Source organism: Chiloscyllium plagiosum, unplaced genomic scaffold, assembly GCF_037043375.1.
Source record: "Chiloscyllium plagiosum isolate Xiang-an unplaced genomic scaffold, Cpla_swu_hap1 HiC_scaffold_5, whole genome shotgun sequence".
NCBI classification, from domain to species: domain Eukaryota; kingdom Metazoa; phylum Chordata; class Chondrichthyes; order Orectolobiformes; family Hemiscylliidae; genus Chiloscyllium; species Chiloscyllium plagiosum.
In genome coordinates this window covers 30,226,532-30,240,790 of record NW_028270143.1, presented here as the reverse complement: position 1 = coordinate 30,240,790, position 14,259 = coordinate 30,226,532, and the positions used below count along the sequence as shown (strand labels likewise).

Sequence of the window (14,259 nt, the reverse complement as noted above, 5' to 3'; positions counted from 1 at the left end):
TCAGGGATTGTGGGTTTCACTGGCTCTGCCGGAATTTATTGCACATCCTAGGTTCCCTTGAGAAGGTAGTGGTGAGCTACTTTCTTGAACTGCTGCAGTCCTTTAGTTGTAAGTACACCCACAGTCTTATGAGAAAGAGAATTCCAGGATTTTGACCCAGTGACAGTGAAGGAACATCAATTTATTTCCATGTCAGGTAGTGAGTAGCCTGGAGAGAAACCTGTTGATGCTGGTGTTCCCATTTATTCGCTGCCCTTATCCGTCTGGGTGGTTGTAATTGTGGGTTTGAAAGGTGCTGCCTAAGAAGCATTATTTAATTTCTGTAGTGTATTTGTAAATGGCTTGCGCTACTGTTATTGATTGTTAGTAGTGGAGGGAGTGAATATTTGAGGAACTTTGAGGAAGTGATGTGAAACAAGTTGTCCAGTTTGTGCTGGATGGTGTTAGGCTTCTTGAGTGTTGCTGGAGTTGTCCCCATCTAGACAAGTGGAGAGTATTCCATCACACTCCTGACTTGTGCTTTGTAGATAATGGTCTGATTTTGGATAGTGAGGAGGTGACTTACTCATTGTAGGATTCCTAGCCTTGAGTTCATGTGAATTGAGAATCTGGAAGGTTTTCTGCCAACTAATAGTCCTATTTGTACTTGTCTGTATTGAATGAGTTATTGTTCTACTTTCTCCTCTTGCAAGCAGTGTGTGTTCATGGAGGATAGTAATGCAGAATGAGCCACCAGGAAGACACCTTGCATTGTTTTGTACTTTTGCCAGTTCCAGGCACACAACTCTTTCAAGGAGTTTGTGTCTTACAACTGCTGTTGCTATATGGCTTTGGAGTGAGTTCATTGAACTTGTTGGTAAGTCTTTAGTGAACAGAATATTCAGAATGGTAGCATACAAGCTTCTATAGTAAAGATTTAGTATGGAGTAGCGAAGCTTGTGCGAGATATGACAGTTTTGCTGTATGAGCTCAATTTGGCCCTTGTAAATCTTGTTGCAGGTGACTGGGTCTTGCTACTATGCCATCTTTGAGGTTTCCATGTGGTAATTTGTGGTTTAAATGTTGTAAGTATAAGCAGAAATTTTGGGGAACTCATGTAGCGTCATAGATTATTCTATGAGAGAGAACATTTTTTTTTACCTGTTGGTAGAATGGAATGAGCTGCCAGAGGAGGTGGTGGAGGCAGTTACAATTACAACATTTAAAAGACATGAATATGATTTGCAAGAATAGGAAGGGTCGAGAGGGTTATGGGCCAAGTGCTGGCAAATGGGACTAGATCAGTATAGGATGTCTGGTTGGTGAGGACAGGTGGACCTGTGACTGTATAATAGTGAAAGCCATGCCTTCTGTTTGGGGAAATCTGACACTGTCTGGTTACTTTCTCTTTTTTTGTTATTCTATTCTTTCATCGATTTAAAGTGGGATATTGGGGATAGGAGTTAGTGATCACTGATACTACACTTTCAGTTCAGCTGTTCTCTTGAAAATTCATCAATGTTTGATTTCGTCCAAAAATTGGTCTGTCGCAACCTTCCATTGAAAAGGATGGTGAGTATATAGCTCACCGTTTGGAATGATAACAGTTATAAATTTATTACAATGCAGAATGAAGCCATCGGGCCATCATGTTTACACCAGCTCTCCAAATGTTTATTTCATTTGGTGCCGTTCTCCTGCCTTCTTTCTGTAACCTTGCACAATGTTCATTTTTAAATCCCAATCAAATTGCATTTTGAATGCCAACAAAGCTGTTACTGAAAGAAATACAGAAACTTAATATAAAAAGCTTGAATCAAAGAAACTGCATTTATAGTTTCCAATTATTTCATATGTGTATTTGCAGGATCTCTGTTAACAGCAATAATGTTCAATCTCTCTTGGATGCAGCAAACCAGTATCAGATTGAACCAGTGAAGAAAATGTGTGTTGAATTCCTCAAAGAGCAAATTGATGCTTCAAATTGTCTTGGTATGTAATTAATCTATGCAAAGCCTTATTAATAGGGAACTACTGTGTAACAGTGATACTATTTTCATTTCACAGGCTTGTCCTATGTATTTATCCTATATTGTCTTGGTGACTCAGTGGTTAGCCCTACTGCCTCACAGCGCCAGGGACCCGGATTAGCTTCAAGGCTCGGGAGACTGTGTGGAGTTTGCACATTCTCCCTGCGTCTGCGTGGATTTCCTCCGGGTGCTCTGGTTCCCTCCCACAGTCCAAAGACATACAGGTTAGATGAATTGGCCATGCTAAATTACCCATAGTGTTCAGGGATATGGAGGTTAGATGTGTTAGTCAGGAATAATGTAAAGTAATAGGGTGGGGGAATGAGTCTGGGTGGAATATTTTTCAGAGGGTCAGTGTGGACTTGTTGGTCCAAATGGCCTGTTTCCACACTGTATGGATTCTATTCTATGGTAGCTAATTAAAACCAAGGAGTAAAGACAAATGATGCTGTACATACAGACCTTGGTAACCTTCATTTAGGAAAATCACTTCCAAATCATTTTCTGCAGTGTCATCCTTTGTTGACAGTTTCCTTTTCTTTTCCATTGGATTAAATATTGGATTGTAATGAATTACTCAACTAGTTTGCAGTTATTTTAATCAACCTGTTCGGACATGCTTTGACACATCTCCAGGCTAGGTGGGATTTGAACTTCAACCTCCTGGCTCTGAGATAAGGACACTACTACTGTGCTGCAAGAACCTTTCGACCAGGCTGTTCATTTGCCCTGAGCACCATTAGATTAGAGATTGGAAGATTGGCTAGAGGCTGCACTTCTGATTGTTCCTGCTAGAATATGTGAATGACACTTAGGGTTTGATTTCTAAGCAAAGGTGTAGATTAGTTGGTTCTGAGTAGGTTTATAATGCTTTAAGGCTTCTCTGAAATTTGTGCAATTGATGCATATTCATATATATATTCATAGCTCCAGTTGTAAACCCCAGTAGATCTCAAAATGACATAACTGGTAGGAGGCCAAAGTTGCCACCCAGTGTTTAATCCAATAAATTGGATCAGCAGAAAGTCCTTCAGCCCTTGAACCTGTTGCGCCATTCATTTAGATCATGGCTGATCTGTATCTCCGTATTATTTACCTTTGATACCCATCTTTCTTAAAAAAAAAAGTCTTGAGTTTTTTAAAAAGCCAAGTATCCATTGTCTTTCTGTGGAAAACCTAATTTTACTAATGGCATAGCTGCTGTTTCTTTTTTTTTTAAAAAAAAGCCCTTTTGTTTTGGATTCTGCAAACCAGAGAAAATAAGATGTGTCTCCCTCTTGGAATCCTTTCGTTAACAACTTGATTAGACTACACTTTGCTTATCAAAATTAAGAGGAATATAACCCTAGTTTGTGCAACCTACGCACATAAGTCAACCCATTCAGGCACTGGTATTGTGTTGATTCTGAAGTTATCTTCCAAAGTCAATATATTTTTTCAGAGCATTGATTTCTTAAACTATGATTTCCTAGTCCACATGGGTCTAACCAAAGCTATGTACAGCTGAGGCATCCCTTCTTCACTTTTGTATTCTAGCCCACATGAGATAAAAGCCAACAATCTATTGGCTAATTTTCAAACTGTGCACTAGCTTCTAGGGCTTTATGTAGATGCATGCCTAAACCCCTTTGCTCCATCACCACACCTGGTCTCTCAGAATTAAGAAAATGAATCTATTTAAGCATATCATTTTTGCAATGCTAAATTAGGCTGTGATTGTCATTCATGACTGGAATAGGACTAGGCCATTTATCTTCTCGGAGGAATTTTAATTATTTTAATGTTTAATGAATTAGCTATTTGTACAAGATATTTTAAAGCCAAAATTAGAGAACTGTGTGCGGTTTTTGATGTTCCATCACAGGAAATTTAAACCACAGGTTATAAACTGTAGAGCACTAAAAATGATAGCATGAAACTATGAAAAGAGTCAGTTATAGAGCATGCAAACAGAGCCTTCAGTCCATCGAGTCCACGCCAACCATGTTCCCAAACTAAACTAATCCCACTTGCCTGCACTTGGTTCATATCCCTTCAAATTTTCCTATTTATGAACTTCTCCAAATGTCTTTTAAATATTGTAACTGAACCTGCATCAATCACTTTCTCTGGCAGTTCATTCCACACACGAACCACTGTGTGTAAACTACAAGAGTTCCAAAATGATTCAAAATAAAAGTGTTATGAATCTGAAATGTGAAAATCATAAGAGTTATATGAGAAGGCCTGCAACTCAGGAGCAGCTGCAATATCCACGCTACAGAAGAGATTTGAGAGATGGGATTATTTCTATGGAACCAGAGTATGAAGAAATGCTGTAGAAGTTTTTAAAGTTATGAAGAATTTTCTTTCCATGATAACAAAACACTGTTTTCTTTGGTCATTTTCTCCTGATTAGTCAACAAGGAGTCGACATTTAAAGTAGTTGCTGAAAAGGTTTAGTGTTTGGAATGATTTTCTCTTATATGGAGGTGTGTTGGTGCATGTAATCCAATGCTGCAGAAAATAATTGAACCAGCGGCATTGAACCTTTTGGAGGAAAAATTTTTAAATAATTGAAAAAGAGATTTTGAGGATCTGTTATTGGCGAAGTATTTTCCTGTTATGGAGTGATGAAATTTGTTTTTTTTTATCCTTTTGTCACCATTTGTACATATCTAAATTAGAGTGGTGCTGGAAAAGCACAGCAGGTCAGACAGCATCTGAGGAACAGGAAAATCGACATTTCGGGCAAAAGCCCTTCATCAGGAATAGAGGACATATACCATTTGTACGTGTCAACCAGCAATCACTGAATATTGTAACACTCCAGGAATCAATGTGTTCTTGTTGCAAAATTACATTTTGCCTCGAAATAAAGGCAGGGCTAGTTCGTGAGTTACTAAATAGTCAGAATTAGTCAGAGCTGAAAGGGTCCTAAGTAAATAGTGGCTTTAAGCAACCTAAGTGCTGTTAGCAGACTCCTAGCCGTTAGGATGAGTCCTGGGAGGAGAAACCTGTGAGCCATTATTAGTTTAGTACAGTTGAGTGGAGGAGAAGGGGGATTGAGGAAGCCCTTGTATTGTATTTTTTTTTTGTGCAGCTGTATAGAATTAGACTATGAAAAACCAAAGGCAGTATTAGTTTGGTGAAGCTATCTATCTACGGATAAACTGAAATCTTGACCACAGGTAGGCTGTGTAGTGCAGTTCCCTAAGTCTAGAGGAATGCAGACCCAGGAAGGGGAGTAAATTACTTAGACTTGTGCAGAGTTTGAGGAGGTCCATTTTAGAGTGGCTTTTGAGGGAGTTCTGAACCTAGTTTTTGAGTGAAGAATCTGAATTGCTTGTACAGTTTTGAAGCAATATGATGACGCACGTCTCTATTGTCTGGGAATGTCCTGAGAAATCTATTGGATCTATCCTGAATGCATTTGGTATTTGTGTTCTTTGGAATGTTATCCATATTCCCTCAATGATTATAGGTACAGGAATAGAAGAGAGATTTATTTGCACACTATAAACCTTTTTGCTCTAAGTTTTCTTTTTGTAATGAACTAGCTATTATTTGACTGACCTGTTTCTGATAGTGAACTAAATTCAATCTGGTACCTATATAATTGGCAATATCATTGCCCTTGTAAGTACAAACTTTGTTATGCTATGACCAGTAGAAGAGTGGGACTAGCAAAGGAATCAGTTCATCCCTCCAACTTCCATCACCTACTCTGTGTGATCATGTTTTTGTTTACAGGAATAAGTGTGTTGGCAGAATGCCTTGACTGTCCAGAGCTCAAGACTTCTGCAGATGCATTCATTCATCAGCATTTCACTGAAGTTTACAAAACTGATGAATTTTTACAACTTGATGTTAAAAGAGTAACTCATCTGCTGAAACAAGATGCACTGACAGTTAGAGCAGAAGACCAGGTACTAACAGCCATATTCAAATTCCTTTCAGAAGCCCTCATTATTCAAGTAAACTTGCTAAGCATTTAAAATCAAATGTCGTTACTATGACAGACAACAACAGTGATTATGTATTAGTATTGAGTTTGAGGTTGGATTAGATGGGGAGAAGACCTATTTATTAATGTTATTTCCAGCTGAATACAAAATCGCTTAGAAAATAAAAATGCTTTCTCTGTAACATCTTAATGTCTTATTATTTATTTTAGAGGTAGAGAGAAAGCTGAATTAAATATTAATTTGATAAATTTTATAGTTTCTCATCTTTGATATACATGTTCAATGTATATATGTTTTCTTCAAATTTGATTTATTTGTGTTGTTTTATTTCTGTTCCATTGTAGGTTTATGATGCAGCAGTCAGGTGGTTAAAATATGATGAACTCAATCGACAGCAGTACATGGTTGATATTCTGGCTAAAGTCAGGTTTCCATTAATCTCTAAGAATTTCTTGAGTAAAACTGTCCAAGCAGAATCACTCATACAGGATAATCCAGAGTGTCTTAAAATGGTTATTAGTAAGTATCAGTTTTGCCAAATCATTCCTTTCTTAGTTTGAGTGGAAAAATATATGATTACTTTAAACTTTGTTCTCAACTAAGTGGATTTTATTACTGTATAGATGAGAACACTAAAGTTAGGACTTTTTTTTTCAAATAATTAAATTTAAAATTTACTTAAGTCTGTTTTTTGACATATTTCATAATGACCTTTTTAAATGAGTATTTACTATGCTTTGATCAGGATAAAGATAAGTTATTTTAGTATATCTACATAATAAATGCAGCCAAGGCATAATGAAATCATACACAATAATGCGACAGAATAGTAAATTATTGTTGGATATAATAGGAATAATATGTTGATCCAAGGGTGGTAATTGCATATTTATTGTGACCAGAATGTAATGTAACACATTAATATATTTCACTTGAATCAAACATATTTATTTGAAAACTGGTGTTACATGAGCTAAATCACTGTCATTTTGTCCCAGGAAATGATTTTGTCTTCAATAACTTGGTTTTGGGTGAATTCAGGCAATCTCAACCCAGTAATCTAAATAAAATCTGGCTATAGATTTTAACTAAGTATCACTTAAGGGGTAAGGTGATAGTCTTGAAAATTTTCATTGAAGTGAGCCTTTGATCTTAGAGGGAAAGCACATTGTGTGGCAATCGAGAAAATCTTTCAGGCCACCTTGACCTTTTCAGGGAGTGACATTCCAAATGGATTTTGAAACACACTACTTTTATTTACCTGAACGCCCAGAATATTTTGGGTACTCTTTTTCATTCTGGACAATTTCGCTATCAAGGTGGTATGCGCTATCATCTTCTGTCTCCAGAGGACAGAGAAGAGTTGGGAGAAAGTACACGACCACGACAAAAGAAACATGATTATCGTATTGCATTGTTCGGTGGATCTCAGCCACAATCCTGTCGATACTTTAATCCTAAGGTAAACGTCTGGGGGTGGCGGGGGGGGGGAGGGAGAGAGAAGGATGGTGTAACTGAAACCACAGAAAACGATTCCATGGATACGGGGTTCGCCTTGTACTGCCTTTTGTGGTATAGCAATGAAGGGGTTGTTTGTATCTTGCTGTTTTGGAGAAAAAACATATTTCGTGTGGGTTATATCATCTTGTTCATTTTTAAAATAACATAGTTGTTCCAGATCACTTTGAAAATGTTTAAATGTGGGTGTAATGCTACCTCAAGATTAGTTCTAAGTATTTTAACTTTTGATATCGTTTTGCCAAGAATCTGATATAAATTGAATTTCCTTTCATCTTTGGGAAATATTACCATTACTCTAATACCACCTGAAACGTTCAGTGTAATGTGCCAAATTTAAGTGAGATGAATTAGCTCTTGCTATGTTTTGCACTACTCCAGTTGGTCAAATTCCATTAATTGGGAGATAGTTTCCTTAAATGATATAACTCTTTGCACAGGATTATACTTGGATGGATATTCGTTGTCCATTTGAGAAACGTCGAGATGCAGCGTGTGTCTTCTGGGACAATGTTGTGTACATATTGGGTGGTTCACAGCTTTTCCCCATCAAACGGATGGACTGCTACAATGTGGTTAAGGATAGCTGGTATTCTAAGCTTGGTCCTCCAACACCTCGAGACAGTCTTGCAGCATGTGCTGCAGAAGGCAAGATTTACACATCTGGTGGCTCTGAAGTAGGTGAGTTAACTGTTAATTCAGTGACACACTGCAGCAAATCAACAATGCTTCTTTGCAATCTGTTCCTAAATCTAGGACATCTTCCACCTAGAAAGACAAGCCCAGCAGGTGCATGGAAACACACCAGCTCAATACGTAAACTGGCCTACCTTGGACTTAACTCACAGTTCCTTCACTTAAAGGAGATTCAAGAAGGTCCATGATCACCTTCAAGGGCAATTAAGATGAGCAATACATGCTGACCCTCTAGGAAAGCCTATGTTTGAGTGTTCGATTTTAAAATATTTTTGTTTAAAACTACACTGTCCTTTTAATTGGGAAATGCTCTGTATAATGAGCATAATGTAATTTTATTGTATCTATTTCATTATTGTGACCCTGAGCCATTCATAAAGCTAACAAGGTACTTCTGTTATTCTCCACTATTGCTGCCTACAGAATATAAAGTCAGCGTTGTTTCAGAATTGCCTGTAAATTGATAACTTATGCAAAACAAATCCCAGCATTTATTTAGGAATATTATTCAGTTGTATTACTTCTATTCTCATGTGTTGCAGTAACTGAGATCAGCTACTACAGAACAACCCTGAATTTCTATTTGTTACCCTGTGATCTGTCAAGTATAGTGGTACAAGATACCCTTGGCTTTATTCATTAGTCATCAAGAACATTTTATATGTTTTGACCATGAATAAATATTAATGGTTTCTGAAGATTTTGCTTGATTTGTCTTTTTCCTGATAAAATTTTCATTGTAAACGTGATATGGCAAATATATAATCAGATAGTTTTACCATTTGAAATTTGGTAGAAAAAAACATTTTGTTGAAGTTTTAGTCTTGCACTCATCAGGGTGTTTTGCAAGAATATCAACTCAAGGGGACAACAAACATTTATGCTGCATAAGAGGAGAGTACTAATTGGTTGTCAAATTTACTTGGCATTTGTATTGTTGTGGAAAATGTAGCCATTAATGCTGTTTGTTTGTTTGTGAATTACCAATCTTTTTTAAATTGGGCAGGTTGAATCTGATTGGTCAGGGAATTGCACTGAGAAATGTGCTATCAAATGGCTAAGTGTGTGAAAAATTAGGCTGACAACCAATTTAACATTCAGTTGGGTGCGTAGTATAGTGTACTTGTGTGCATTGGAATCTTCCAATGCACACAAGTACACTATACTACGCACCCAACTGAATGTTAATATACAGCCCAACAAGTCCACACTGACCGTCCGAAGAGTAACCCCCACCCCCGACTAATGCTGCTGACAACTATGGACAATTTAGCATGGCCAATTCACCTGACCTGCTCATCTTTGGACTGTGGGAGGAAACCGGAGGAAACCCACGCAGACACGGGGAGAATGTGCAAACTCCACACAGATAGTCGCTTGAGGCTGGAATCGAACCGGGGACCCTGGTGCTGTGAGGCAGCAGTGCTAGCCACTGAGCCACCGTGTCACCCCAATTGTTGTATTCTCCATGCCTCAATCAATTAGTCAATTTTTCAATCACCACTTTTTTCATGTTGTATAAATATTAAATTGATATTCTTGTGAAGTGTCCTGCTGAGTGTTGTAATTAATGGATCCATAGGACATACTCATTAAATGTGGGTTCTTAGACATATATGACAATTCTGTCTCTCAAATTATTATTTTTTGCCATTACCTCTCTACTGCAAGTCAAAAGCAAGAAAGCTGCAGCAGACATTTGCCAGCTCTGCTGTAGCCTGAAGTTGTGAAAGCACTAACTTGAGCAGAAAACATTTCTTTATTCCATTCTGGGTAGGAGTACTTTTTGTCTGTTTTGGGATTTAAGTTGAATTAATTGATGTATAATATAGCATTGTCACACTGGCAAAATAAATTGCCTGCACATAAGATAAAAACGTACCACACTTCTAGTTGATTAGTACTAGCCATTTTCATTATTTATCTTTCCTCCTGTAGGAAACTCTGCCTTATATCTGTTTGAGTGCTACGATACCAGAACAGAAAATTGGCATACCAAACCCAGTATGTTGACACCCCGATGTAGCCATGGTATGGTGGAGGCTAAAGGACTCATCTATGTTTGTGGGGGAAGTTTAGGCAACAATGTATCTGGAAGAGTTCTAAATTCCTGTGAAGTATACAATCCAGCAACTGAATCGTAAGTGCCAGTAATTTTGGAATCTACAAATAATGTGCTTTTCCAAAATTGTGGTTTCTGAGACAGCCATATTTATGTCTTTCAAAACTAATTCCCCCCCTCTTAATTTTGAATTCACATCTTTCAGATTTGAAATAATAATAGTCCTTCGCAGCCTGTCTGCAGCCTTTGGTATGGTCAACCATAACATTCTCCTCCATTCCCTCTGCACTTCTTGTTTTGGCATAAAATTGTGTTTGCCTAATTCTATTCTTATCTATCTAATCACAACTAGAGTATCACCTGGAATTAATTCTCTTTCTGCTCCAACACCTTTTACTTGTCAGTGTTGCACACCGATCTATCTTTGGCCTTCCTCCTGTTTCTCATCCACACATCACCCCCCTGGAGGCAACATCTAAAAGTACAATGTTACTCTTAATATGTATTCTGAGGCTACCCAGCAGCACCTCACCACCATCACTCTTGATTGCTCCACTCTTGCTAAATTAACATTATTCTTATCTGACATCCAGTATTGGATGACCAGACATTTTCACCAATTAAATATTTTCTGTTCAAAGTTTGTGCGAAGATTTGTAGCTCGGGTGCAAGTTGTTGTGGTTCTGTTCGCCGAGCTGGAAGTTTTTGTTGCAAAGGTTTTGTCCCCTGGCTAGGCGACATCATCAGTGCTTGGGAGCCTCCTGCGAAGCGCTTCTTTGATGTTTCCTCCGGTGTTTATAGTGGTCTGTCCCTGCCACTTCCGGTTGTCAGTTTCAGCTGTCCGCTGTAGTGGTTGGTATATTGGGTCCAGGTCAATGTGTTTGTTGATGGAGTTTGTGGATGAATGCCATGCCTCTAGGAATTCCCTGGCTGTTCTCTGTCTGGCTTGCCCTATGATAGTAGTGTTGTCCCAGTCGAATTCATGTTGCTTGTTGTCTGCGTGTGTGGCTACTAAGGATAGCTGGTCATGTCGTTTTGTGGCTAGTTGATGTTCATGTATGCGGATTGTTAGCTGTCTTCCTGTTTGTCCTATATAGTGTTTTGTGCATTCCTTGCATGGTATTTTGTACACTACATTCGTCTTGCTCATGTTGGGTATCGGGTCCTTCGTTCTGGTGAGTTGTTGTCTGAGCGTGGCTGTTGGTTTGTGTGCCGTTATGAGTCCTAGGGGTCGCAGTAGTCTGGCAGTCAGTTCCGAGATGCTCCTGATGTATGGTAGTGTGGCTAGTCCTTTTGGTTGTGGTATGTCCTCGTTCCGTGGTCTTTCTCTTAGGCATCTGCTGATGAAGTTGCGCGGGTATCCGTTTTTGGCGAATACCTTGTATAGGTGCTCCTCTTCTTCTTTTTGCAGTTCTGGTGTACTGCAGTGTGTTGTGGCCCTTTTGAATAGTGTCCTGATGCAGCTTCGTTTGTGTGTGTTGGGGTGGTTACTTTTATAGTTTAGGACTTGGTCTGTGTGTGTGGCTTTCCTGTATACTCTGCAAAAAGAAGAGGAACACCTATACAAGGTATTCGCCAAAAACGGATACCCGCGCAACTTCTTCAGCAGATGCCTAAGAGAAAGACCATGGAACGAGGACATACCACAACCAAAAGGACTAGCCACACTACCATACATCAGGAGCATCTCTGAACTGACTGCCAGACTACTGCGACCCCTAGGACTCATAACTGCACACAAACCAACAGCCACGCTCAGACAACAACTCACCAGAACGAAGGACCCGATACCCAACATGAGCAAGACGAATGTAGTGTACAAAATACCATGCAAGGACTGCACTAAACACTATATAGGAGAAACAGGAAGACAGCTAACAATCCGCATACATGAACATCAACTAGCCACAAAACGACACGACCAGCTATCCTTAGTAGCCACACACGCAGACAACAAGCAACATGAATTCGACTGGGACAACACTATCATAGGCAAGCCAGACAGAGAACAGCCAGGGAATTCCCAGAGGCATGGCATTCATCCACAAACTCCATCAACAAACACATTGACCTGGACCCAATATACCAACCACTACAGCGGACAGCTGAAACTGACAACCGGAAGCGGCAGGGACAGACCACTATAAACACCGGGGGAAACATCAAAGAAGCGCTTCGCAGGAGGCTCCCAAGCACTGATGATGTCACCTAGCCAGGGGACGAAACGTTTGCAACAAAAACTTCCAGCTCGGCGAACAGAACCACAACAAATATTTTCTGTCTCAACTCCAAATTCTGTTCCTTCAATATTCCTCCTCTTGAGACTAAGCCAGTCTGTTCAAAATGGGACTGGTTCAGTTTAGGAAACCTGGTTGGCATGGATGAGCTGGCCGAAGAGTCATACAGTATAGAACAGACCCTATCGCGAAATTATATTTGATGTCTAGCTGAGCTTCTTCCATGTATTTGTGCCGTCACGAAGATCACCACCTATTTTCATACCTGTAACATCATCTGACTAAACCTGTGTCTCAGTACATGTGCTGCTGGAACCCTCATTCATTCTCTAAACTTTCAAAGCTCTGTCACCAATGGCATGAATACTCACCTGGCACCCATTGCTCACTGATCTCATAGGATCATATGCAAGCACGGTATTGATTGTTGAATTCTCAACCTTTTTTTAAAACCCTTCCATGTCCTCATTACTTCCCATCTCTGTCATTGACATTGTCAGCCTCACAGTCCTTCTGAGATTTCTACGCTCAACCAATTCTGGAATCTTGGGGATGAACTGTTTTAATTGCTCCACCAATAGTGGCAATGGCTTCAGCTGAATACGTCCTAACCTTTGAAATTTCCAACTACTGCATGCAGATCTCCCAACGTCCCATTCCGCCTAGTAGCATTGCCTTAATAGCTTGGTGTCTTATTTGTTTCTGGAATGTCCCTGTGAAATCCATTCTGATGTTTTATTACAATAAAGGTTGAACAAATTCTTTGTCTCTATTATCTCTTGAGTCTATAGAATGATAGAAAAGTAACATCGAGGAAACAGGCAATTTGATGTCAGTGTGTTTGCAGCATGACTTGCCAAATCCCATTGCCTTTGTTTTCTGTGAAGCCTTACAAATTTTTTTTCTCTTTAGGATAATTATCCAATTTTCTTTTGCATGCCTTAGTATATTGAAGGCAGATATAACTCTCAGGCAGTGCATTTCATATAATTTGATTTCCATTTAATAAGGTGCCACATCAAAGGTTATTGCAGAAAACAAAAGCTCAAGGTGTAGGGGATAACATATTGGTATGGATAGAAGATTGGCTGGCTAAAAGTACAACGTAGCAGAAAGTAGGAATAAATAGGTCCTTTTCAGACTCACAGGTTGTCACAGGTAGTATGCCACAGGATTCAGTGCTAGGGCTTCAACTCTTTACGTATATAAATTATTAGGATGAAGGGAACCTCAGGAATGGTAGCTAACTTTGCTGATGACACAAAGATAAATAGGAAAGTAAGTTGTTAAGAGGACATAAGCCTACAAAAAGATATAAATAGGGTATGAGTGAGCAGGATCTGACAAATGGAATACATTGTGGGGAAAGCACAGGAAAATGTTTTTGGCAACAAAAATCAAAAATGAAGCATATTATCGAAATGATGAGAGGAGGCAGAGTTCTGAAATACAGAGGAATCTGTGTCTCCAGTGCACGAATCACGGAATGTGAATCTGCAAGCACAATAAGTAATCAGGAAATTTGATTTTGTTTAAGATTTGGAGTACATTTGACTGAGTGGATGTGGAATGGGTGATCCCTCTTCTGGGAGAAGCTAGAAATAGGAGGTTGCCCATTTAAGACTGCATAGAGGAAACCTCCTTTGAGTGTTGAGAGTTTTTGAAATTCCCTTCCTGAAAAGAGAATTCATGTAGAATCTTGATTACCAAGGCAGTGAAAAATTATCAGGGATATATAGGAATGTGGAGTTGAGGTTCAAATCAGATGAGCCATGATTTTATTGAATAGC

General features: G+C 39.0%; 1 protein-coding gene across 1 annotated transcript in view; it reads left to right on the top strand.

Annotated features, from left to right (window-relative positions):
- The window catches only part of klhl7 (kelch-like family member 7), a 46,883-nt gene that overhangs the window by 8,302 nt on the left and 24,322 nt on the right, over positions 1-14,259 (top strand). The window contains exons 4-9 of the mRNA XM_043689754.2: positions 1,847-1,971; positions 5,742-5,917; positions 6,301-6,475; positions 7,276-7,418; positions 7,915-8,155; positions 10,109-10,310. Of these exons, the coding sequence (XP_043545689.1) occupies positions 1,847-1,971; positions 5,742-5,917; positions 6,301-6,475; positions 7,276-7,418; positions 7,915-8,155; positions 10,109-10,310 (1,062 nt within the window). The remainder of the gene's footprint in view (positions 1-1,846; positions 1,972-5,741; positions 5,918-6,300; positions 6,476-7,275; positions 7,419-7,914; positions 8,156-10,108; positions 10,311-14,259) is intronic.